Source organism: Acartia tonsa, chromosome 3, assembly GCF_053477335.1.
Source record: "Acartia tonsa isolate MP-2025a chromosome 3, ASM5347733v1, whole genome shotgun sequence".
Taxonomy (NCBI): Eukaryota; Metazoa; Arthropoda; class Copepoda; order Calanoida; family Acartiidae; genus Acartia; species Acartia tonsa.
Genome location: NC_137262.1, coordinates 57,441,517 through 57,467,227, shown reverse-complemented (window position 1 = coordinate 57,467,227; position 25,711 = coordinate 57,441,517). Strand labels below are relative to the sequence as shown.

The 25,711-nt window shown below is 35.2% G+C and overlaps 1 protein-coding gene across 1 annotated transcript; it reads left to right on the top strand.

Moving 5' to 3' along the window:
* Positions 1–204: 204 nt before the first annotated feature.
* On the top strand, positions 205–25,237 carry Cdc2rk (cyclin-dependent kinase 10). The gene is made up of 12 exons (XM_080154651.1): positions 205–317; positions 781–892; positions 1,231–1,311; positions 7,473–7,559; positions 8,072–8,189; positions 8,869–9,008; positions 9,573–9,735; positions 15,074–15,172; positions 20,316–20,468; positions 20,695–20,751; positions 22,668–23,234; positions 25,110–25,237. Exons 1-11 carry the CDS (start codon positions 254–256, stop codon positions 22,746–22,748), a joined length of 1,155 nt encoding a protein of 384 aa, XP_080010777.1. The 5' UTR covers positions 205–253; the 3' UTR covers positions 22,749–23,234; positions 25,110–25,237.
* The last annotated feature ends 474 nt before the right edge of the window (positions 25,238–25,711 follow it).

Below are 25,711 nucleotides of genomic sequence, written 5' to 3'. Positions count from 1 at the left end.
AATTCCAGTGGATATTAATCGGTTTCGAAGTCTTACTGGAAAAGAATTTCTTCTTGCAGAATTTAAAATTAAATTAATAGGCCATTGTCTTATCCCTATATTCCTGGGTAACTTTTAATAATATGTTTCTCATTAAGAAATCTTTATCTATCCTATTCCCATAGAAATAAGAAACCCTTTTGAGAATTGTTGTGTACTTTTTAATTGACTTGAAAATTTTCTAGATTTAAAAATATAATAATATTTATCTAAAATGGGAGATGGAGGAGGGGGCAGCAAGTTTGTGTCCGGTGGGGGACTCAATACTTCTCTACAAGGTAGGTTCATTTATAAATGTACTGATTGATATATATTTATTTAGTTGTTGCACTAGATTTTCTTGTATTCTAAAAGTGAAGTAATACTTCTGGCTGGCTAAAATAACGAATTTTTGAATAACTGTTTCATTTTTATTGGATTTAATTATTTCCGGCTGAACGTATCAGAAAGAATTTCCAATCGTTATACACTTTAATAGGATGTCCGTCTGCCAAAGTATTAGGATGTATGTGTGTCTGTATAACGATTTTTTTTTTGTATCTGGCCTTTTTTGTTCTATGTTTAATATTTTTAGATGTCTTGCCATTCTATAGGTTTTTTTACCAATGTCTGTACAGTACACGAAAGAACAGTAATCTTTTTTATTCCAAAAAAAGCATCAGTTTTTTTTATGAAAACTTCCTAGTTTTGTTTTATTTTTAAATTTTTTGAATTTGTCTGAACTGAACATACTTTATTTAGAGAACAAGAAGTGTTTAATGATGGATTTACGAACAGGCAGACCTCTGGATATTCCAGAGAGTGACCAGTTTGGCCGCTGCAGATATGTCACAGATTTTGAAAAATTAAATAGGTAGGTAAATTGTTTTCAAGTATCGTTATGAATCCGGTTAATATCCGCTGGATTAAAAAAGGTTCTTGGCTGTACTGAAAAATTATTTTTCGTATCATAGAATTTTTTCCACGAAAAATGAAATAAAAATCTCAAATTAAAACCAGTTTTAATATTTGCGTAAAACTCTACGATACGATAAATAAGTATTCTTTATACCACCCTAAGACTTTAATTTAAACTTAAACAATTTCTGGAGCTATGATTGTAAAGCTTCCTTTATAATAAGACCTTAAATTAGTTCAGTTGTTAGCGAGATTTTATTTGACATACAAAAAATTTCATGTTTTATATAATAGGATTGGAGAAGGAACGTATGGAATTGTTTATAGAGCAAGAGACACAAAATCTGGTGAAATTGTTGCTTTGAAAAAATTAAGGTAATCCAAAAATTTATAGGCAAGTGTTATTATTCGACCAGAAAGTTTTTTTTAAGATAAAAAAAACATACCTATCTAACTAATTTTAACTATTGAGTAACTGAGGGGAAAGAGACTCGAGAGAATATAGGACTGAAAATCAAATCGTTACCCATAGTTTAAAAAAATATTAGGTGGTTTGTTTAAATTTGCAGGGGTTAAACTTTTCCACAAATAATTTTTACTTACAGAAAGGATAACTTAGTTTATCATAATTGAAGGTATCGATTTACCGTCTGATTTTCTATTCCCTAAGATCAGTTGATAGTTGACCGCTGAACTGACCGGACGTATATTTCTACATATCCTGTATGACTTATAAATAGAAATTATTGGTGTTAGGGTGTCCAACAATTTTCTATTTTTAAAATGGCGACTAATAACAGTGAAATTCAAAGTGATAAAAATATTGAGAATTTATCAAAGATTCTCACTGAGCATAATGTGACAGCAGAAAAACTCATTGAACTTATATGCCAAGCTAAAGATAGTGAAAAAAAAACTCCACCTAATGTTTCTAAGCTAGAGCTATATTGCAATAGCAACGAACAGTATGCAAGAAATTGGGCAGTCAGGATACATGGGCTATCTGTGCCTTCTGATCTAGTCAAAAAAGCTGGAGCTGATGAAGCTTGTATGACAACAGCTTATAATGCTGTCATAGAACCTGTGTTGAGAAAGCTTACCCCTAAGCCTGAAGTCCTTGATGTGAACACTAAATGGGGGCCTGAAAAGCTTGACTGCGTTCCCAAATGCTTTGACCTTCTCTCAAATGGTCACTTTGTTGGTAGGAAACAGAATAATCAACCTAGAACCATAATTATAAGATTTGTTTCCAGGTATATGAGAAATCTTTTCCTTAGATATAAGAGGCAATATATGCCGAATCCAACTGCTGCTGAGGCCACTATGGGGGTAAAATATTACTCTGCCTATCCTGACCTAACTGCTAGAAATCACAAGTATCTCTTAGCTTTGAAAGAAGACGCTAGAGTCAAGGCTGCTTGGGCTTTTGATGGTAACATTAGGTTCTCCCTGGCTGATAGCAAAGGACAGGCAGCCTCTAGAGATGGCACTACTGAAGCTGAGCACTCTGAGGTATTTTTTGTAGATGATATAAGGATTGAGCCATCAGCTGTTGTTGATAATGCTGTAGCTGCACTTCATGATCCAGCAGCTAGTAGAAAAAGCCGAGCAGATCTTCCCTCTAACAATCGCCAATTGAGATCAAAAGGTCCAGGCAGAGAAGGTAGAGAATCTGGAGGGCGTGGCAGTCAGATTGGTGGACGTGGGGGGCAGCCTGGTGGACGTGGGGGGCAGCCTGGTGGACGTGGGGGGCAGCCTGTTGGACGTGGGGGGCAGCCTGGTGGACGTGGGGGGAAGCCTGGTGGACGTGGTGGTCAGCCTGCTGGGAAAGGTCGTGGAGCCCATGGGAGTCAGAAGTCTTCAGATTGTCCTGGAGCTGCCAGCATCAATTCTCTAAATGAAAATCAGGGCTGGCAAGATGTGATTAATGGAGCTCCTAAAGGTGAAGTTGTGAAAACTACAGGTTTATTGCCAAATGATAATGATCTTGCTCGTTCTCATTTTAATGCTGATTCATAGAAAGAATTAATTTCATTTTAATCTTAAAATTCTACCTCATGTAGTTTTTAATTTTACTTTTTTTTCATGTAACAATTTAATTCCTCTACATTCTTCAATTAAAGTAAATCTGATTTAATAACTTAACCTTATCACTTATTTAAAAAAATTGTCGGACACCCTAAACTTCTATAATTTCTTAGCCGTAAATGATAAATTCAACCCTTTTTTTTCTCACATGTATATATTATTTCCTTCCTCCCTCCTTCTCCCGCCCCTTTTCCCTTTTGATTACTCTTTCCCCCTTCATTTTACCTGTATACTTTACCACGTATGGGTGTGTGTGGGATTATTATTCTCTCCTACTATTAGATCTAATATAAATGAATGAAACATTCCATGGGCTTGGAACAGACAATTTAAGTAACAACAATTTTCATAGATTGTTATATGATGACAACGAAGATTTTGATATTTATAAAGAAATTGACTTAGATAGTTCATATTATTCTCCTGATCAATTTTGTGAAAAATTTAATAACTCTAAAAACATTTCTATTTTAAGTATAAATTTACAATCCATAAATGCTAAATTTTCTAGCCTTTCTGATTTAATTTATTTTTGGAAAGAAAAAGGGGTTATTTTTGACATCATTTGTATACAAGAATGTTACTCCATTGTCATTCCATCCATTTTTGAAATATCTTTGTATCATCCGATTGTATTTAAAACAAGATCAACTTTCGTTGGTGGAGGGGTAGCATATTATATTAACAAATCTTTAAATTTCTCTGTTCTAAATGAGTACTCCATTTTTCATGAAAAAATTATTGAAAGCTTATTTATTGAATTAGAATTTAACAACAAGAAAAAACTTGTTATTGGTAATTTTTACAGATCTCCTAGCACTGGTGTAAACAATCTCACACCTAATATGCAAATTGAGCTTTTTTTGGAACATTTTCAAGGTATTTTAGATTCTATTAATGAGAGAAAATGTAAAGCTATTCTCTGTGGAGATTTTAATCTAGATTTATTATCTTACAATGTACATAACTATACAGCTGATTTCGTCAGCATGCTCTGCAGCGCTGGCTTCTTGCAGCTGATCTCTAATCCTACTAGAGTGTCAGCCCATAATAATACAGCTACACTTATTGACCACATATGGACAAATGATATTAAGGATCAAATGGTTGCTGGAATAATAACCACTTATTTGAGTGATCACTTTTCAACTTTTCATTTTATTAGCACTAATAAACACAAGCCAAGCCCAAAAGTAATTTCCACCAGAGTCTTTTCTGACAATAATACTGAAAGCTTTAAAGATGACTTAAGTAATTTGTCTTTTAATGAAGTCTTTGAAAAAAATAACCCTACAGAAAGCTATGCTATTTTCCAAAACTTATTTCAATCTTCTTTTGAGAAAAACTTTCCTGTTAAAGAAATCAGATTTAATAAAAATTACCACTTCATTCAAAAATGGATGACCAACGGTATATTAAGGTCTAGGAATAAGAAATTTGAATTACAATCTAGATTAGCAAAAGTTCCAACAACTGAGAATAAGGAATTGTATACTAAATATAAAAATATTTATAACAAAGTTTTAAAAACTGCAAAAAAGTTATATTACAGTAATCTTCTTGTCTCCAACCAAAACAATCTTAAAAAGAGTTGGCAAATTATTAAAGATGCAGCTGGTTTGAACTCAAAAAGAAAATTTACAACTGATAAAATTATTGTTGAAGGTAATGACATTCTTGGTGAAAAGAACATAGGACAGGCATTTAATAGGCATTTCTCTAGTATTGCTCTTAATATTCGACAGACTATACCACCTACTGACAGACCACCTGATTCTTATCTTGAAGAATCTGGCAATCTTTTTAATATTCCCCCAATCACACCTGCAAATATAACCGAAATTGTTAATAACTTTGAGATAAAAAAATCTTGTGACAACCTTGGAATCTCATCATTCTTATTAAAAAAAGTTGTCCATTATATATTAGATCCTTTATGCCATATTTTCAATAAATCAATTGAACTTGGTTCGGTACCTGACCAATTTAAAATTGCAAAAGTAACTGCTGTCTTCAAAAAGGGCGGAGACCCTTTTAATCTTAATGATTACAGGCCAATTTCTCTACTTCTTATATTTTCAAAAATTCTAGAAAAGTTTATTGCTATTAACTTGCAAGCATATCTTTCTGAAAATAATCTTATTGATGAACTACAATTTGGATTCCAGCCAAATAACTCAACATTTCATCCCATGATTCACCTACTTAATCACGTTAGTAAAGCTATGAATAACAAGGAGTATACAATTGGAATCTTTTGTGACATTCGTAAAGCCTTTGACTGTGTTCCCAAAAATACTCTTCTGATGAAGTTACGTAAATTTGGCATCCATGGCAATATGCTCAATTGGTTTGAATCATATTTAACAGGTAGAAATCAATTTGTTAAATTTGGCCTTTTTGATTCTGATCCATTAGAGATAGATAGTGGAGTGCCCCAAGGTAGCATATTAGGTCCTATTTTGTTTCTTATATTTTTTAATGACTTGCCTAAAACAACACTTTTAAAAGTCCTTCTCTTCTGTGATGACACCACTATATTAGCATCTGGTAAAAACCTGAATGAGCTTGTTGAATTTGTTAATGCAGAACTCAAAAATATTTCCCAGTGGTTTAGGGCTAATCAAATGTCATTACATCCCAACAAAACAAAATTCACTATATTTTATCCTACCCCCTCTCTTATTCCTTGGAATGAAATCAATCTCTATTTTGATGATAATGAACCAAATACCCTTTACCCTAACCCTTTACTTAGACATAGAATTGACTTTGTCAACCATGAAAGTGATATTCCAGCTATAAAATTTTTAGGTATTTTTCTGGACCCAGCCTTGAATTTCAAAGTTCATATAAATGAGTTGAACAAAAAACTCTCTAAATCATTATTTTGTCTACGAAAATGCCAAAGTCTACTTACTGAAAAGGCCCTCAAGGCTCTGTATTTCTCTATTTTTCATTGTCATTTGGTTTATGGAATCCTTATTTATTCGTGTGCATCACATTCAAATCTTACTGGTATCATAACAAAACAAAAAATGGCTGTAAGATGTATTAAGCAAGCAACTTATTACAGTCATTCTCGACCTTTATTTAAAGAGCTCAATATTTTACCCTTTGAATCTTTATCACTTTATTTTAAATTAAAATTTATTTATGAGTACATAAATAACTTGTTGCCCAGGTCTTTTAATAATATGTGGCCAAGAAGGGGGGAATTAAATGGTAACTATAATTTGAGGAACAATAATAATCTCACTGTTCCTTTTTCCAGAATCAACTTAGTAGAGAGGCTTCCTCTTTGTTCTCTACCTAATACATGGAATAGTTTTAATGACCGTGACAATATAAAAAATGCCTTAAACCTAAATCAATTTAAGAAGCAGCTTAAAAAATGTATTCTCTCAAGAATAGATATAACATGTAATAGACTACTTTGTCGTTCTTGCCACCTAAGAATGTAAAACCTCTATGTTGTCTGTTTTACAAGCCTTAGATTAATCAATTCTCAATTCTTTACTTAATTATAAGTATTTTAATCATTAATATGAACTCACACACACTCACACAATCATCCTACCATTTCCGTCTGCAAATCCTTTCTCTATTCATATCCCTGTAATATACCCTTATAAAATGTTTACTTTCTCGTTTTAATAAAAAGATTCACACTACCTTTTAGCTTATTTTTCTATGATATTTGCAAAGGCTATCTAATATCACCTCGAGAGAGATTATTTAGTCCTTTGACACGTATATTAACTTTTTTGTCTTATGTGGATATTATTAACCTTGTTATTATACTGTAATTAATTAATCATGATCAATTTTACTGCTTGTTTGTGATTATTTATGTCATGTATATATGTATGCCTATTTTACTATGTGTCATAAAATAAATATTTCATTTCATTTCATTTCATTTCACTAAGTAGCTGGTATTTTACTAAGGGGGTGGGGGTGGGGGGGGGGGGGGGTAATGCAACCATCTCGTAATCAATGATTAAATGGCACTTAGAATTTGAATTTCGACCTGAAATTTTGCATGAATAATCCTTGGTAGGTCTATTTTCCCTAAATCGAACAAAAAGTTGGGAAAGTAACGGCTAACAGCTGGCGGCTCAGCCGTTTTGCTATTTTTTTTGATATCTTAAGGCAAATTAGTCACGAAACCTATCTCCACATAATACTTTTTGTCGCTCAAAAACCTTATCAAGCGGTTCTAGCCGGTAGCTGTACTACTAGAAATTTAAAAATGGTTATTGCTATCATTTAAAATGAATTAAACCAAAAATATGTTTTAAAAAGTTGATTCCTGCGTAATTAATGATGAATTTGCCCTTAAAAAAATGCAAAAAACGGCTAAATGGCTGAGCCGCCAGCCGTTACTTTTCGATTTAGGGAAAATAGACCTACCAAGAATGCGAGAAATAACTATTCTCATTCAGAATGGAAAGAGAAAAGGATGGTATACCCGTGTCTGGTTTAAGAGAAATTTCTATTCTACTCAACTGTGATCATGAAAATATTGTCAGGTACGGTTTATAGCCAGGGATATAAAGGGATAGGACAATTGACGATAAATTGATGTACATCCCCTATACACAAACTTATTCCTTCTGTAAGTTACAATTAGTGGTTGAAACATCAAGACACTCAACTAGATGAACCAACTAATCAAAATGCAATGAAAGTTCCCAAAGTTCTTGACCAAACGAATAAGAAAACGTTATCATAAAACTTTTGTAATAAATAGCTTATTGTCTCCTTTCTTCCTATTTTATAGCTGTGTACGTAGCGAAGTTACTCTGTAATTGGCTTATTCACATTTTTGTAAATTCAAAAGGAAATCAACATCCAAAATTAGTCGGCACTTAAACTATAATGATAAGAGAAAATATCTTTTTATTAGTTTTAAAGGGCATTTCCCCCATAATCAAAATTTCGTTTTAATTTAAATTCTTTAATATGGTTTTTTAAAGTTAATTTGTTTTGTTGCGAATAATATAAAAAATATAACATTTAAAATAATCAAATTTTTACTCAGAGTGCAAGAGATTGCAGTGGGGCGAAGTTTGGAATCAATTTTCCTTGTCATGTATTATTGTGAACATGATCTTGCCAGTCTGCTTGATAACATGCAGAATCCATTCTCTGAATCACAGGTATTATTCTACACTTGATCCATTTAGGCTGTTACTTTAATACACTTTAGGTAACTATTTTTATCCGTATTATTGTGAACATGATCTAGCCAGTCTGCTTGATAACATGCAGAATCCATTCTCTGAATCACAGGTACTGTTATATACTTGATCCATAAATGTGTTTGTTGTATTCTTCACTTGATCCATATTTGTTGTTACTATAATACACTTATCTTTTTGCACTGGTTTGATAACATGCAGCAAAATCCATTCTCTGAATCACGGTTACTATTCTACACTTGATCCACATTTTTATTAGTCAGGGATCTAAAGGGATAAGACAATGACCGATAAAATAATATACATCAACAATGATGATACGTAAAATAACCCCATACGTAAAAGTCCCCAAAGTTGTTGTTAAGACAACGAATAAGAAACTTAGTTATAAAACTTTTGGGACTAGTGTGATAAACAGTCCACCAATGTCCCTTCCCTCCCTGATATTAGTGCTATTCTTAACTTGATCCATTTAGTTTAATACTTTAGTTTACTTGATCAATTTATATGAATTATATTTCTACCATGATATAGCATTTGCTAGTCTCCTTAATTAAACGCTAAAAAAACATTTATTATAATATTCTTCACTTGATCCCTAGTACCATTCTTTACTTGATCAAGGTTTTGTATTCAGGTGAAGTGTATAATGCGGCAAGTATTCCAAGGATTGGCCTACCTCCACTCAAACTTTATTGTCCATAGAGATTTGAAAGTTTCGAACCTGCTGCTCACTGGTCAAGGAAGCCTAAAGATTGCTGACTTCGGACTAGCAAGGTAAAACATGACAATTGATATATTATTACTTGGATGTTGTATCAGTTTGTCATGTTCTCTGATAAAGTAATACTCGCAGCTGGCTAAAATAACAATTACCCCCCATCCACCTCCTTTACCACGTCACCTCCCCTTCTACTAGATTAACGAACTTACCAATAAATGAGATCCACTTTAGCAACCCAAATTGACGACAAATTTTCAAATTTGTCGTTATATCCTTTTATATCATATATCCATATCTTAACACGCATCGTTGGTTTTATAAAGCTTAGCTTTCACTACTCTGTCTGTAATCAACAATGGATTCTTAATAAATGTTTAAGTTTAGATATATAATCAAACTACCTGGCAGAATGGATGGAGACCCTTTTCGTCTGATTGCAAATTACTTTCTGTTCTTTTGTATGGACTTGGATTTGATTAATTTTGCCAGCGCATTTAGCTAAATTCAAAGACCGAATGAAAAATCGGGACAGGGTCCACGCCCTGTGGGCAGAGTTTCATATAGTCCTATATTTTTAGACATTTTAATTATGTAATCTAAAAGCTCATTTATGTTAGATATTATGGCCTACCATTGAAACCTATGACCCCGCGGGTTGTAACCCTGTGGTACAGAGCCCCAGAGTTGCTGCTGAATGCCAAGACCCAAACCACTGCCATAGACATGTGGAGTGCTGGGTGTATACTCGGAGAGTTGTTAGCTCATAAACCTTTATTACAGGTACAAATGTTTTTTAGCTAATGCCAAGCTTTTGAAGGTTTTAAAAAAATGTTTTGGTGCTTTTCGTCAAAGTGCATAGCGAGCATAGAATCCCCTCCGATCTCTAATTTGAAATAAGGGAGGAGGAGTCTTTTCCCCTATGCATGCAAAACCCTTGCGGGAGGCTCTAACCTAAGACGCCCTATCCCTTCGGAGCTACTCTACCCAATATTATGTAAGCTAACCTAACCTTGCATAAATAAATAGCCTAACCTAGTAAAAAAAATTTCGCCAATTATAACTAAAAATATTGTTTTGTTTAAAAGACCAAGCTCCTTTTTAAAATTGTCATCTACAAAAATTCTGTAAAATATCCACTTTTTTGTAAAAAATACAAAAGACACAAAACGATTACTCAACTATTATTATCCAATTAAAAAGATAAGATGGTGATAAGAAAGAATATTTTGTTTCAATTAAGTTAGTAATGCAATATACAATAACAGAAAAATATTGTTTATATTAGTTATTTCATGATATTTTTAACGTAACAAAACATTTTATTAATATAAATTGATGCATATCTCTAAGTTTTTTGGTTGAAAAGTTTGGACACTTCTAGTTTGAACCAACCAATCAAGATTTACTAAAAGACCGCATTGATGCTTATTAAACTTTTAATAATTTAATATTTCTTTTCCTATTTAATTTCGAAAATTATTTATTTTTCCTTAAATTAAAATAGTTTGAAAAGGGGGATGTGGAAAATAACCATTTGGGCAGGGGGGGGGGGGGTTTACTCGAGAACCCTTAGAGCTAGAGGGAGCTAATTTTGGATATAAGCTTCTATGGGGCCAAAGTTACTTTTAAAATTATCGTCAACCCCCACCCCCCCCCCCCCCAATTTTTTTTTTTTTTTTTGGGGGGGGCGGGTGGATTATACTATAGGATGTTTCTTATAAACGACTTGAGATAAATGGAGCAAACCTTTGGATACAAGTTTTGTAGGCCTATATTTGATTTTAGAATTATCGTTGACCACCCACCCACCCCAAAACCCCTAATTTGGGGGGGCGGGTGAATTATACTATAGGGTGTTTCTCATAAACGACTTGAGATAAATGGAGCAAACCTTAGGATACAAGTTTTGTAGGCCTATATTTGATTTTAGAATTATCGTTGACCACCCACCCACCCCAAAACCCCTAATTTGGGGGGGGCGGGTGAATTATACTATAGGGTGTTTCTCATAAACGACTTGAGATAAATGGAGCAAACCTTAGGATACAAGTTTTGTAGGCCTACATTTGATTTTATAATTATCGTTGACCACCCACTCACCCCCAAACCCCTAATTTGGGGGGGGGGGGCGGGTGGATTATACTATAGGGTGTTTCTCATAAACGACTTGCAGCAATTTTATTTTGGGTGCTACTCCCTTAGTTTTAGAGATAATTGGATGAAATCTTTTGGGCTGGGTCACTAATTACCCCAACTATTGGTATCTTTTAAAAAAAACGGCTGCGAGACCGCCGCTCCCGCCGCCATTTACCGCCGCCACCAAAAATTTTTTTTTTTATTGCATTTCTCGCCAAATTAGGCAATTTGGAATGTTATTTTTTTCAAAAATTTTTCGCCTTACAAGCAACCCTGCGGGGGATTTAGTCATTTTTTTCAAATTCTTGAAAAAAATAACATGGTCTCAAATGATTCCAAATTGCCTAAATTTTTTGGTGGCGGCGGTAAACGGCGGCGGGCGGCGGGAGCGGCGGTCTCGCAGCCGTTTTTTTTTAAAGATACCAATAGTTGGGGTAATTAGTGACCCAGCCTAAAAGATTTCATCCAATTATCTCTAAAACTAAGGGAGTAGCACCCAAAATAAAATTGCTGGTATGTCGTGTTATGAGTCACCACATTCCCCCCCCCCCCCCTTTACTTACAATTTTGTTTCGACTTTTATTTTGGGTGCTACTCCCTTAGTTTTAGAGATAATTGGATGAAATCTTTTGGGCTGGGTCACTAATTACCCCAACTACTGGTATCTTTAAAAAAAAAACGGCAGCGGGACCGCCGCTCCCGCCGCCGTTTACAGCCGCCACCAAAAAAAAATTTTTTATTGCATTTCTTGCCGAATTAGGCAATTTGGAATCATTTGAGACCATTTTTTTTTCGAGAATTTGAAAAAAATGACTAAATCCCCTGAAGGGTTGCTTGTAAGGCGAAAAATTTTTGAAAAAAATAACATGGTCTCAAATGATTTCAAATTGCCTAATTCGGCGAGAAAAGCAATAAAAAATTTTTTTTTGGTTGCGGCAGTAAACGGCGACGGGCGGCGGGAGCGGCGGTCCTGCCGCCGTTTTTTTTTAAAGATACCAATAGTTGGGGTAATTTGTGACCCAGCCCAAAAGGTTTCATCCAATTATCTCTAAAACTAAGGGAGTAGCACCCAAAATAAAATTGCTGGTATGTCGTGTGACGAGTCACCACATTTCCACCCCCCCCCCCTTTACTTACAATTTTGTTTCGAATTTTATTTTGGGTGCTACTCCCTTAGTTTTAGAGATAATTGGATGAAATCTTTTGGGCTGGGTCACTAATTACCCCAACTACTGGTATCTTTTAAAAAAAACGGCAGCGGGACCGCTGCTCCCGCCGCCGTTTACAGCCGCCACCAAAAAAAAATTTTTATTGCATTTCTTGCCGAATTAGGCAATTTGGAATCATTTGAGACCATTTTTTTTTCGAGAATTTGAAAAAAATGACTAAATCCCCTGAAGGGTTGCTTCATAGAATAAGGAGGAATAGAAATGAAAACCCTAAATATTTCTGGGAAATTTGAAGGAATCTTTGACTTGTGCAGTAAAAACAATAATGATAAAGTACAAATCACAATGACTAGTTGGACAAAACTAGAAAAGTTTAATTTGTATCAACATCTAATATAAGAAACATAAGAGCGCAACCTAGTTTTATAATATAAATACTGAGACCAATATTTTTTTGTAAATTTTCTTACATAATAATTTTTTTAAGGCTTAATATGCACATTAAATTCATTTTTAATTCATTGTGAATAGGGAAGAGGAAGCTGGATTCTTGGCTACATGGCTTTTAGTAAATCATTGGAAAAGAAATTTATTTTGAATATTTTTTCTGAATAATTACTGAAACCATGTTATTAACTAACAGCCTTGTAGCCGTTTTGGTCTTTCAAAAGTACCAATTTTACTTCAGGCTAGCCAGGCAGAATCTTCTACCTGGATTCTATTCTATACTTTATCTTCTTTGGGTTGCTTGTAAGGCGAAAAATTTTTGAAAAAAATAACATGGTCTCAAATGATTCCAAATTGCCTAATTCGGCGAGAAAAGCAATAAAAAATTTTTTTTTGGTTGCGGCAGTAAACGGCGACCGGCGGCGGGAGCGGCGGTCCTGCCGCCGTTTTTTTTTAAAGATACCAATAGTTGGGGTAATTTGTGACCCAGCCCAAAAGATTTCATCCAATTATCTCTAAAACTAAGGGAGTAGCACCCAAAATAAAATTGCTGGTATGTCGTGTGACGAGTCACCACATTTCTCCCCCCCCCCCCCCCTTTACTTACAATTTTGTTTCGAATTTTATTTTGGGTGCTACTCCCTTAGTTTTAGAGATAATTGGATGAAATCTTTTGGGCTGGGTCACTAATTACCCCAACTATTGGTATCTTTTAAAAGAAACGGTGGCGGGACCGCCGCTCCCGCCGCCGTTTACAGCCGCTACCAAAAAAAAATTTTTTATTGCATTTCTCGCCGAATTAGGCAATTTGGAATCATTTGAGACCATGTTATTTTTTTCGAGAATTTGAAAAAAATGACTAAATCCCCCGCAGGGTTGCTTGTAAGGCGAAAAATGTTTGAAAAAATAACATGGTCTCAAATGATTCCAAATTGCCTAATTCGGCGAGAAATGCAATAAAAATTTTTTTTTTGGTGGCGGCGGTAAACGGCGGCGGGAGCAGCGGTCTCGCAGCCGTTTTTTTTAAAGATACCAATAGTTGGGGTAATTAGTGACCCAGCCCAAAAGATTTCATCCAATTATCTTTAAAACTAAGGGAGTAGCACCCAAAATAAAATTGCTGCAAGTCGTTTATGAGAAACACCCTATGTGGTGACTTATCACACGACATACCAGCAATTTTATTTTGGGTGCTACTCCCTTAGTTTTAGAGATAATTGGATGAAATCTTTTGGGCTGGGTCACTAATTACCCCAACTTTTGGTATCTTATAAAAAAACGGCGGCGGGACCGCCGCTCCCGCCCCCCGCCGCCGTTTACCGCAGCCACCAAAAAAAAATTTTTTATTGCATTTCTCGCCAAATTAGGCAATTTGGAATTATTTGAGACCATGTTATTTTTTTCAAGAATTTGAAAAAAATGACTAAATCCCCCGCAGGGTTGCTTGTAAGGCGAAAAATTTTTGAAAAAAATAACATGGTCTCAAATGATTCCAAATTGCCTAATTCGGTGAGAAATGCAATAAAAAAAATTATTTTGGTGGCGGCGGTAAACGGCGGTCTCGCAGCCGTTTTTTTTTTAAAGATACCAATAGTTGGGGTAATTAGTGACCCTGCCAAAAAGATTTCATCCAATTATCTCTAAAACTAAGGGAGTAGCACCCAAAATAAAATTGCTGCAAGTCGTTTATGAGAAACACCCTATAGTATAATCCACCCGCCCCCCCCCCCCAAATTAGGGGTTTGGGGGTGAGTGGGTGGTCAACGATAATTATAAAATCAAATATAGGCCTACAAAACTTGAATCCTAAGGTTTGCTCCATTTATCTCAAGTCGTTTATGAGAAACACCCTATAGTATAATTCACCCGCCCCCTCCCCCCCCCCCAAATTAGGGGTTTTGGGGTCGGTGGGTGGTCAACAATAATTCTAAAATCAAATATAGGCCTACAAAACTTGTATCCTAAGGTTTGCTCCATTTATCTCAAGTCGTTTATGAGAAACACCCTATAGTATAATTCACCTGCACCCCCCCCCCTAAATTAGGGGTTTTGGGGTGGGTGGGTGGTCAACGATAATTCTAAAATCAAATATAGGCCTACAAAACTTGTATCCCAAGGTTTGCTCCATTTATCTCAAGTCGTTTATGAGAAACTTCCTATAGTATAATCCACCTGCCCCCCCCAAAAAAAAAAAATTTGGGGGGTGGGGGTGGGGGGTCGACGATAATTTTAAAAGTAACTTTGGCCCCATAGAAGCTTATATCCAAAATTAGCTCCCTCTAGCTCTAAGGGTTCTCGAGTAAACCCCCCCCCCCCTGCCCAAATGGTTATTTTCCACATCCCCCTTTTACAGAAATATATTTCAGGGTAAATCAGAAATCCACCAGTTGCAGTTAATAGTTGACCTATTGGGTACTCCCAACGATCATATTTGGCCAGAATTTTCTTCCTTGCCAGCTGTTCAGGTAAGAGTTATTAATCGTATTAAAAACAGCTTTGCGCGGATATTAAAATGTACAAATATAACTAAACTTAAAAGATTTAAACCTTTTTTTTACCTCCGAGATGCCAAAGGCTCGGGCTAAAAAATTGCTTTAATCTTATGCTTGTACATTTTTATATTCGTAGAAAGTTATATATAATACGATGATATACATAATTTTTCAGTATGGCTGAGAACAAGCTCTAATCCACCGGATATTAAGGGGGGGGGGGGGAGTTTGTACACTTATAGGAAATGAAATATATAGCAGCATCAAAGTTTGGGAGGGCCGTGTGGGCTTGTTTTTAAAGTTATCAACCTAATTCTTTTTGTAGGCTCTCTTATATGACTGGATATACACGTATTTCTTTGAAAATTGAATTTCGGCTTTTTCCTTCTAGGGGCTTGTGGAGCAAAAGACCCCCCAAACACACTAAAAATATGAGTTCTGACTTTATTTTTAAAGATATCAACCTGATTTTTTTATAATACTTTTTTAACATAACCGAATCAACTAACCATTACAGATTTCATTTTGGGACTTACCTTCTAGGGGCCTGTGGAGCAAAAGACCCCCCAAAACACTAAAAATATGAGTTCTGACCTTATTTTTAGAGATATCAACCTGATTTTTTTTATAATACTTTTTTAACATAACCGAATCAACGAACCATTACAGATTTCATTTTGGGAATTTCCTTCTAGGGGTTTGTGGAGCAAAAGACCCCCTAAAACACTAAAAATATGAGTTCTGACCTTATTTTTAAAGATATCAACCTGATTTTTTTTTATAATACTTTTTTAACATAACCGAATCAACAAACCATTACAGATTTCATTTTGGGACTTTCCATCTAGGGCCTTGTGGAGCAAAAGACCCCCAAAAACACTAAAAATATGAGTTCTGTGCTTATTTTTAAAGATATCACCCTGATTTTTTAAGAATAATACTATTTTAACATAACCGAACTAAGAAACCATTACGTATTTCATTTTGGGACTTTCCTTCTAGGGGCTTGTGGAGCAAGACCCCCCAAAACACTAAAAATATGAGTTCTGAGCTTATTTTTAAAGATGTCAACCTGATTTTTTTTTATAAAAATACTAATTTAACATGACCGAATCTACAAACTATTACAAATTTAATTTTGGGACTTTCCTTCTAGGGGCTTGTGGAGCAAAAGACCCCCAAAAACAATAAAAATATGAGTTCTGTGCTTATTTTTATAGATATCAACCTGATTTTTAAAAAATAATACTATTTTAACATAACTGAACTAAGAAACCATTACGGATTTCATTTTGGGACTTTCCTTCTAGGGGCTTGTGGAGCAAGTCCCCCAAAACACTAAAAATATGAGTTCTATGCTTATTTTTAAAGATATCAACCTGATTTTTTAAAAATACTAATTTTTTAACATAACCGAACTAAGAAACCATTACGGAATTCATTTTGGGACTTTCCTTATAGGGGCTAGTGGAGCAAAAGACCCCAAAAACAATAAAAATATGAGTTTAGAGCTTATTTTTAAAGATGTCAACCTGATCTATAAAAAAAAAAAATTAACACAACCGAATTAAGGAACCATTACAGATTTCATTTTAGGACTTTCCTTCTTGGGGCTAGTGGAGCAAAAGACCCCCAAAACACTAAAAATATGAGTTCTGAGCTTATTTTTAAATATATCAACCTGATTTTTTCTTAATAATACTATTTTAACAAAACCGAATCTACGAAACATTACAGATTTCAATTTGGGACTTTCCTTCTAGGGCTAGTGGAGCAAAAGACCCCAAAAAAACACTAAAAATAGAAGTTCTGAGCTTATTTCTAAATCTATGAACTATTACAAATTTCATTTTGGGACTTTCCTTCTAGGGGCTTGTGGAGCAAAAGACCCCAAAAACACTAAAAATATGAGTTTTGTGCTTATTTTTAAAGATATCAACCTGATTTTTTAAAAATAATACTTTTTTAACATAACCGAACTAAGAAACTATTACAGATTTCATTTTGGGACTTTTGCCCCACTAGCTTCTAGAAGAAAAGTCCCAAAATGAAATCTGTAAAAGTTACCAAGTTCGGTTATGTTAAAAAAGTGTTCCTAAAAAAATCAGGTTGATATCTTTAAAAATAAGCACAGAACTCATATTTTTAGTGTTTTGGGGGTCTTTTGCTCCACTAGACCCTAGAAGGAAATCCGAAAATGAAATCTGTAAAAGTTTCTTGATTCGGTTATGTTAAAAAAGTATTTTAAAAAATCAGGTTGATATCTTTAAAAATAAGGTCAGAACTCATATTTTTAGTGTTTTGGGGGGTCTTTTGCTCCACAAGCCCCTAGAAGGAAATTCCAAAAATGAAATCTGTAATGGTTTGTTAATTCGGTTATGTTAAAATAGTATTATATCTAAAAAATCAGGTTGATATCTTTAAAAATAAGCACAGAACTCATATTTTTAGTGTTTTTGGGGGTCTTTTGCTCCACAAGCCCCTAGAAGGAAAGTCCCAAGATGAAATCTGTAATGGTTCTTTGATTAAGTTATGTTAAAAATGTATTATAAAAAAAATTCAGGTTGCTATCTTTAAAAATAAGGTCAGAACTCATATTTTTAGTGTGTTTGGGGGGTCTTTTGCTCCACAAGCCCCTAGAAGGAAAGTCCCAAAATGAAATCTGTAATGGTTCGTTGATTAGGTTATGTTAAAAAAGTATTATAAGAAAAAATCAGGTTGATATCTTTAAAAATAAGGTCAGAACTCATATTTTTAGTGTTTTGGGGGGTCTTTTGCTCCACAAGCCCCTAGAAGGAAAGTGCCGAAATTCAATTTTCAAAGAAATACGTGTATATCCAATCATAACAGAGAGTCTACAAAAAGAATTAGGTTGATAACTTTAAAAACAAGCCCACACGGCCCTCCCAAACTTTGATACTGAATTTCATTTCCTATAAGTGTACAAACTCCCCCCCCCCCCCTAGATATACCACACTTTTCTGGGATCTTGCTGGGTCAAGTATTAACTGTTAGGAATATCGAAGAATGACTCCATGCAAAATTTGAGCCGGATCCGGCCAAAACCGGCCGTGAATTTTATGAAAAACCGGTTTTTTCCGGTTTTTAGGGGGTATCTGTAAATCGATTCAGCTGGAGCAAAACCGGTTAGAGGTAAAAAAAATTTTACTTCACATGAAATTTAGCCAATGCAATTGCCTACAAAAATGTACTTGATCATCAACTTGATTGGACAACTCTTTCCCCTCCTAAATGTCCATTAAAACCTCGGAAACGGCAAAAATCGCCAAAAATCACGCCTTCGGCGGCAAATAACGGCTAAACGGTCAGCCGGAGGCGAATGAAACATAAATAAAGAAATGTCTGCCTCAAAAAGTTGTTCAACATCACAGAGATGCTTGAAGTCTCTAAAACGACTCCTTCCCCTCCTTTAAGGGGAAAAACTGAAAAAACCTGATTTTCAAAAGTATGCCCACTTCATGGGTGTGGGGGGCACTGAACCCGTCACCCCAGGGTCACCAAATATAAAGTCTAGGCGGCCCACAATGCTGAATTTTCACCAAGTGAAAGTCTTGTGTCATTATCTCTTATGAGAAAAAAGTTATTAATTAATTAAAATTTCAAATTGTGATTTTTTGATGGATTTCTTTGATGAAATGACAAGCCGGTCAATTTTTAGGCCATTTTTTGCGGTTTTTGGGCCGTCACACCCAAACGGTTTGAGATAATCTCACGGGACCTTTTGCCCAACCTAAGTCTGGTTATTTGTGAGGTCTAGGAAAAAAAACAGACTTACGCAAAAGATTATAATTATAATCTTTACACAGAAAAAAGGCACGAGGTGAGGGTTTGAGGGGGCAAAATGAGCCGACCAGCGATTTTTGACGGCACGCAGCGACGTCGTGCTTCATCCAATCCGGGATTTTTTTTTCTTAGACCTTACAAATAACCAGGCTTAGGTCGGGCAAAAGGTCCCGTGAGATTATCTCAAACCGTTTGGGCGTGGCGGGCCGAAAACAGCAAAAAATGGCCTAAAAATTGACCAGCCTGTCATTTCATCTAAGAAATCCATCAAAAAATCACAATTTGAAATTTTAATTAATTAATAACTTTTTTCTCATAAGAGATAATGACACAAGACTTTCACTTGGTGAAAATTCAGCATTGTGGGCCGCCTAGACTTTATATTTGGTGACCCTGGGGTGACGGGTTCAGTGCCCCCCACACCCATGAAGTTGGCATACTTTTGAAAATAACGTTTTTTCAGTTTTTCCCCTTAAAGGAGGGGAAGGAGTCGTTTTAGAGACTTCAAGCATCTCTGTGATGTTGAACAACTTTTTGAGGCAGACATTTCTTTATTTATGTTTCATTCGCCTCCGGCTGACCGTTTAGCCGTTATTTGCCGCCGAAGGCGTGATTTTTGGCGATTTTTGCCGTTTCCGAGGTTTTAATGGACATTTAGGAGGGGAAAGAGTTGTCCAATCAAGTTTATGATGAAGTACAATTTTGTAGGCAATTGCATTGGCTAAATTTCATGTGAAGTAAAAATTTTTGTACCTCTAACCGGTTTTGCTCCAGCTGAATCGATTTACAGATACCCCCTAAAAACCGGAAAAATCGGTTTTTCATAAAATTCACGGCCGGTTTTGGCCGGATCCGGCTCAAATTTTGCATGGAGTCATCCTTTGATATTCCCAACAGTTGATACTTGACCCAGCAAGATCCCAGAAAAGTGTGGTATATCTACCCCCCCCCCTCTTAGCAATACTGAAATTATATTTTTATAGTAAAGTAACTACTACCAGCGGTTAGGCTCCTAGAAGTTTCAAAGGCACTTGATAAAGGGAAAGAGGGTAAATTTGTCCCACCACTTTGGTTTCAAACCAAAAAAGAAAAGTCATGTTTGGGGGGAGAGGGAGGGGGAAGGTTTTGAAAGGAATAGTTACACACATTCCCTGAACCTATAAGAAGCTTCACAGTAAAAGAGAACCATATCGATTCAGCGGTAAGCGAGTTCATTCGCTTTACAAATAAAAACAGATAGTCAGACATCCTGTTATTTTATATTTTGATAGTTCATTACTACAATTAGACACTAGATGTCTTTGTTTTTTAGGATTTCGATTTGAAACAGCAGCCGTACAACAATATAAAGCAGAAATTTCCGTGGTTAAGCCCTGCGGGGTTGAGACTCCTAAACTTCCTGTTCATGTATGATCCTAACAAGAGGGCTACAGCCACTGAGTGCCTTCAATCATCTTACTTTCAGGTTGGATTGAATTTCTTTTAGGCTTAATTCAGATTTAATAAAAACTAAACATACCTTATCAACTTATTTATTTGATAAGAATTATTTCATAGCGGAAAATGAAATAAGTATATAAAGATAAATAGGTACATTTAAAAAAGATTTGAACATAAATCTGTGGGTTTGTATGCTGTAGACGAAAAGACACTCATCATTTTTTCATTTCAAAACTATTCTTGTTTTTTAGGAACCTCCTTTGCCCTGTGATCCTAAACTAATGCCAACATTTCCACAACACAGGAATTTTGTTCATACTATTTTTATCTATCTATCTATCCTTATACTAAAGTAACAGGATGTCTGTGTGTGTATCTGTGTGTGTGTCTGTGTGTCTGTACCGAAGGATCTCGCTAACCGCTGAACCGATCGGGTTCTCCTTAACAGGGTAGCTTCTCATAAGTCCCGGGAAGGTTTATAACTATTTTGGGGGAGGGTACCACCACCCTCCCAAGAGAAATGACAAAAAAATCGAAATTTTAAAAAATGTAGGGGAGACTTCAACGTCAAATAAGGTGGTATCGTACATAAAAAATTAACTTTAACGAACAAAAACATTTAAAGTGCCACTAGAGGCCTCTAGGGGCGTAGCCGCTAGTATTTAATATTTAAGTAGCTGGATGTGTGTTTTGGTTCAGGTATCTTAAGAAATAAGACAATGGCCGATAAATTGATGTACACCTCCAATGATAATACACATAAATATTCTCCTTCTGTAGATTGCGATTAGTGAATGAAACGTTTGGACACTAAACGTAATGAACCAAACAATCAAATTCAAAAACAGTCCTCAAAGTTAACGAATGAGAAAACGTTATTATAAAACTTTGAGGGCTAGTGTTACAAACAGCTCAACCCCTCCCTTCCTGGTTTTTATTACCATGGCTTTAGGAATAAAGAATTACATTCTAAAACTTATTAAGCTTCAGACAAAAAAACATTACTACTCTATATTATAGTAATTATTATTAATTTAGAAATAAATGCTTACATTTCAAAAATCAATACGACACAATCAATTTATTAAATTTTTATTTTACGAAAATGTTAATACAAAAGTTTAAAAATTCCAAATTATCACTTGCAATCTCTGTGTCTCATTTCACGACATCTAAGTCCAACAACCAGACAAGAATATCCAATGACCAACGCAGCGGCGACCATTGCCAAAGAAGCTTCCACTATCACGCGTTTTGCAGGTTTTAGCCTAACAAGAACGGCAATTTCCATTGCACAGCCAGTAACCAGGATCAAGATGGCACCAAATATGTAGATGTACAGCAGGCAAGGAACTCGTTCTTTGTTGCCAAAGATGGCCAGAAAGCCGACAATGAAACAAATTATGCCAAGGCTAAGTCCAATCCAAGCTCGTAACGTATTCAAAGGCTCTTGTTGTTCTGGGTTGGCATATAATCTAGTATCGTCATCAATGCCACAATCAAAATCATCACCGTTTAATCGTCGACAGAGAAATAAATTGATGTATTCAGAGAAGAACTGCCATCCATTGATGAGAGCAAAGAATACAATGATAGCAACTCCAGCCACCAAGTTGATGAAGCTAAGCAGTGCTGTTGCGTATCTCAATGGGATACAGCAAAACGCTCGTTCACAGCAAATTGTTTTTAGTACACCCATTTTCGTTCACTTTTAATAGTTGTATGAAAATGATTCAAAAACCTTTCGAGAAACTCCCAGATTTTTTTCAAAACTATTGGAAGATTTTTTTTTATTAAATTAATTGATTTTAAAAAATCGAAGATTTTTATACGCGCACACAACTGTTTGAGAAATAAAAAAAACGTTTTTTCAATGCTTAATTAGTGTTAGGATAGGTAAAGTGAAGGGTTTTACACCTGTAGGGATAGGGCCAGGCTCCACAGGGGCCAAAAATAAGTTTTTAAGGGGGCATTGGACTGTAAACTACACTGGTACCCAAAGTTTTTTAACCACTTTTATCTTTTGGTTGGAGCCAAACGAATAATATCCTAACTTTGTGACAAATACCTTAATCTACAGAAATGGTAATATTGTTTGTAATCATTGGAGACGTATTTTACATAAATTTATGTCCATTGTCTTATCCCTTAGGTTTCAGTAATACCCAAGTGCATACTACAGCTTATTGATATTAAATGTATGAACTTAATTTCAAATAGGAATAAAGAGTCAAGCTCAACAGGAGGTAACGCAGGACAACCACCACCTCAACAAACGTATAACCTTAATTTTGGAAAAGTGTGATTACTTTGTTATTTTTTTATTTGTTATGATAGGGTCAAGTATTATGAAAAACAAATGTAGAACAAGAAAGAAACATGTTAATTAAAGAAACCCCACCTCCATATTTTTCAAATGAATTCAAATAATGATGGATGGGCTAGCTAGTTTATTTCCCCTTAAGCATAACCCCTGCAGGGCTGCCCATATCCCTAACCTAACCTAAAGTAATAATAAACAACAAAATTTGTTAATTTTCAACTTATATTGGGTTAAAATATATTATACTATCATGATGGCTAAACAGTCACCTTGAAACCATTTCACTATATATATATTGGTCAAGTCCTCTTGTTCTAATATTTGTTATTCAAAACTATAATTTATACTTTCATAAAGTATTTTGATACTTTTAAAGATCTCATATGAATTTTGCGAGTTGTTATTTTTCAATGATTTTTCAGACAAAAAAAATGAAGTTTGCAGTTTTCGGCGCTACAGGACAAACAGGTATTTACTATTGAAGAGTAGCTTCTCTATTCATATATATATTTGTAGCCTTGTCCGTATGGAAACTTAAAGGATGCCTGTAAATTTATGTCTGTATATAAAGATCTCGCTGGACGATTGACTTATATGATTCTCTTTCACATTAAAGGTCATTAAATGTTTTATAACTTTTTGGGGGAGGTCGACTCCACCCCCAAAGAGAATATAATCAGGCATGCCCTAGAAGCAGGGCACAATTTTACTGCCCTAGTTAGAAATATATCTGTATGTTAGCTACCTAATCTATTTACAAATATATTTATCTAGGTCTACATGTAGTTAAGCAAGCCCTAGAAGCAGGGCACAATGTTACCGCCCTAGTTAGAAATCCATCTGTATGTTAGATAATCTATCTATATAGGTATACATGTAGTTAAGCAAGCCCTAGAAGCAGGGCATAAATGATACTGCCCTAGTTAGAAATCCATCTGTATGTTAGATAATCTATCTATATAGGTATACACATCATTAAGCAAGCCCTAGAAGCAGGGCATAAATGATACTGCCCTAGTTAGAAATATATCTGTATGTTAGCTAATATATTTATAAATATATCTTTATCTAGGTCTACATATAGTTAAGCAAGCCCTAGAAGCAGGGCACAATGTTACCGCCCTAGTTAGAAATCTATCTGTATGTTTGCTAATCTATTTATAAATATATCTTTATCTAGGTCTACATGTAGTAAAGCAAGCCCTAGAAGCAGGGCACAAATGTTACCGCCCTAGTTAGAAATCCATCTGTATGATTGCTAATCTATTTATAAATATATTTATCTAGATCTACATGTAGTTAAGCAAGCCCTAGAAGCAGGGCACAATGTTTCTGCCCTAGTTAGAAATCTATCAGTATGTTAGCTAATCTTTTTATAAATATATTTATCTAGGTCTACATGTAGTTAAGAAAGTCCTAGAAGCAGGGCACAATTTTACTGCCCTAGTTACGAATTTATCTCTATGTTTGCTAATCTATTTATAAATATTAAATATATCTTTATCTAGGTCTACATGTAATAAAGCAAGCCCTAGAAGCAGGGCACAATGTTACCGCCCGAGTTACGAATCCATCTGTATGTTAGCTAATCCAGGGGCGTCCAAGCTTTTTATTTTGGGGGGGTTAAAATTTTTTTAAGGGGGGGTAATTCGGTTGTAGGGTGGGTAAAATGGCGCGCGAAGCGCGCCGCAAATTTTTTTACCCCCCCCCAAAATTTTTACCCCGGGGGTAAAATTTGCTTGGGGGGGGTAATTACCCCCCCTGAAATCTGTTGGCAGGGGTAAAATTTGTTTACCCCCCCCCCCCAAAATTTATCCCCGGGGTAAAATTTTTCGGGGGGGTAATTTAAATTTTATCAAAAATTTACTATTAAAAATGCGCGCGAAGCGCGCAAAAATTTTTTTTGTTACAGATTTTCTATTTTGGGGGGAGTATTTACCCCCCCAAAATTGTTTGGGGGGGTAAACACCCCCAGGGTAGGGGTAAATTTTAAATGGGGGGGGGTAAAATGAAAAACATGTTGGGGGTGCCTACGGCACCCCCAAATTCGTTTGGGGGGGGGGTAATCGCCCCATTACCCCCCCCCCCCCCTTGGACGCCTATGAGCTAATCTATTATAAATATATTCTATCTATGTCTACATGTAGTTAAGCAAGCCCTAAAAGCAGGGCATAATGTTACCGCCCTAGTTAGAAATCTATCAATATGTTTGCTAATCTATTTATAAATATATTCTTTCTAGGTCTACATGTATTAAAGCAAGCAGGGCACAATGTTACTGCCCTAGTTAGAAATCCATCTGCCTGGTGTTAGCAAATCTATTTGTAAATATATTCTATCTAGGTCTACATGTAGTTAAGCAAGCCCTAGAAGCAGGGCACAATGTTACCGCCCTAGTTAGAAATCCTGATAAGTTGACTGTCAAGGATGATAAACTTACCATCGAATCTATCAATATTTTTGATAAAGAGGTAATTCATTATTTAAATACTAGCGGTTACGCCAGCAGAGGCCTCTAGTGGCACTTGACGGGTGGGTTGAATTCAACAATCTACCTAATACCTAGGTACCTATTTTATTTTCGATTTAAAAAAAAAACGAAAAATATTTTTTTTTTTTATGGGTGGGCATATATTAATCTTGGGAGGGTGATATAATTTTCGATGCAAAGTTTTGTCTGAATTCAATTATGTATAACTGACCTATAACATGAATTAAATGAAAAAGTAACTGGTTTTCGTTTCGAATTATGATTACAGTTAGTGGTTGAAACGTTTGGACACTCAACTTATTAAACACAAATCAAAATTTAAATAAAAGTCCCCAAAATTGTTAAGCCAAGGAATAAGAAAATGATATATTAAAACTTTGGGGACTAGTGTTATAAACAGCTCAATATCCCCTCCCTCTCTGGTATGTATAACTTTTCAGAGTTTCAGCTCAAA

Bases quoted from the DNA above. Each gene is read 5' to 3' on its own strand.
- Cdc2rk (XM_080154651.1), top strand. From the start codon at position 254: ATGGGAGATGGAGGAGGGGGCAGCAAGTTTGTGTCCGGTGGGGGACTC. The intron at 893-1,230 runs GTAGGTAAATTG...TTTATATAATAG, and splicing joins GATTTTGAAAAATTAAATAG to GATTGGAGAAGGAACGTATG. The intron at 15,173-20,315 runs GTAAGAGTTATT...TTTGTTTTTTAG, and splicing joins CTTCCTTGCCAGCTGTTCAG to GATTTCGATTTGAAACAGCA.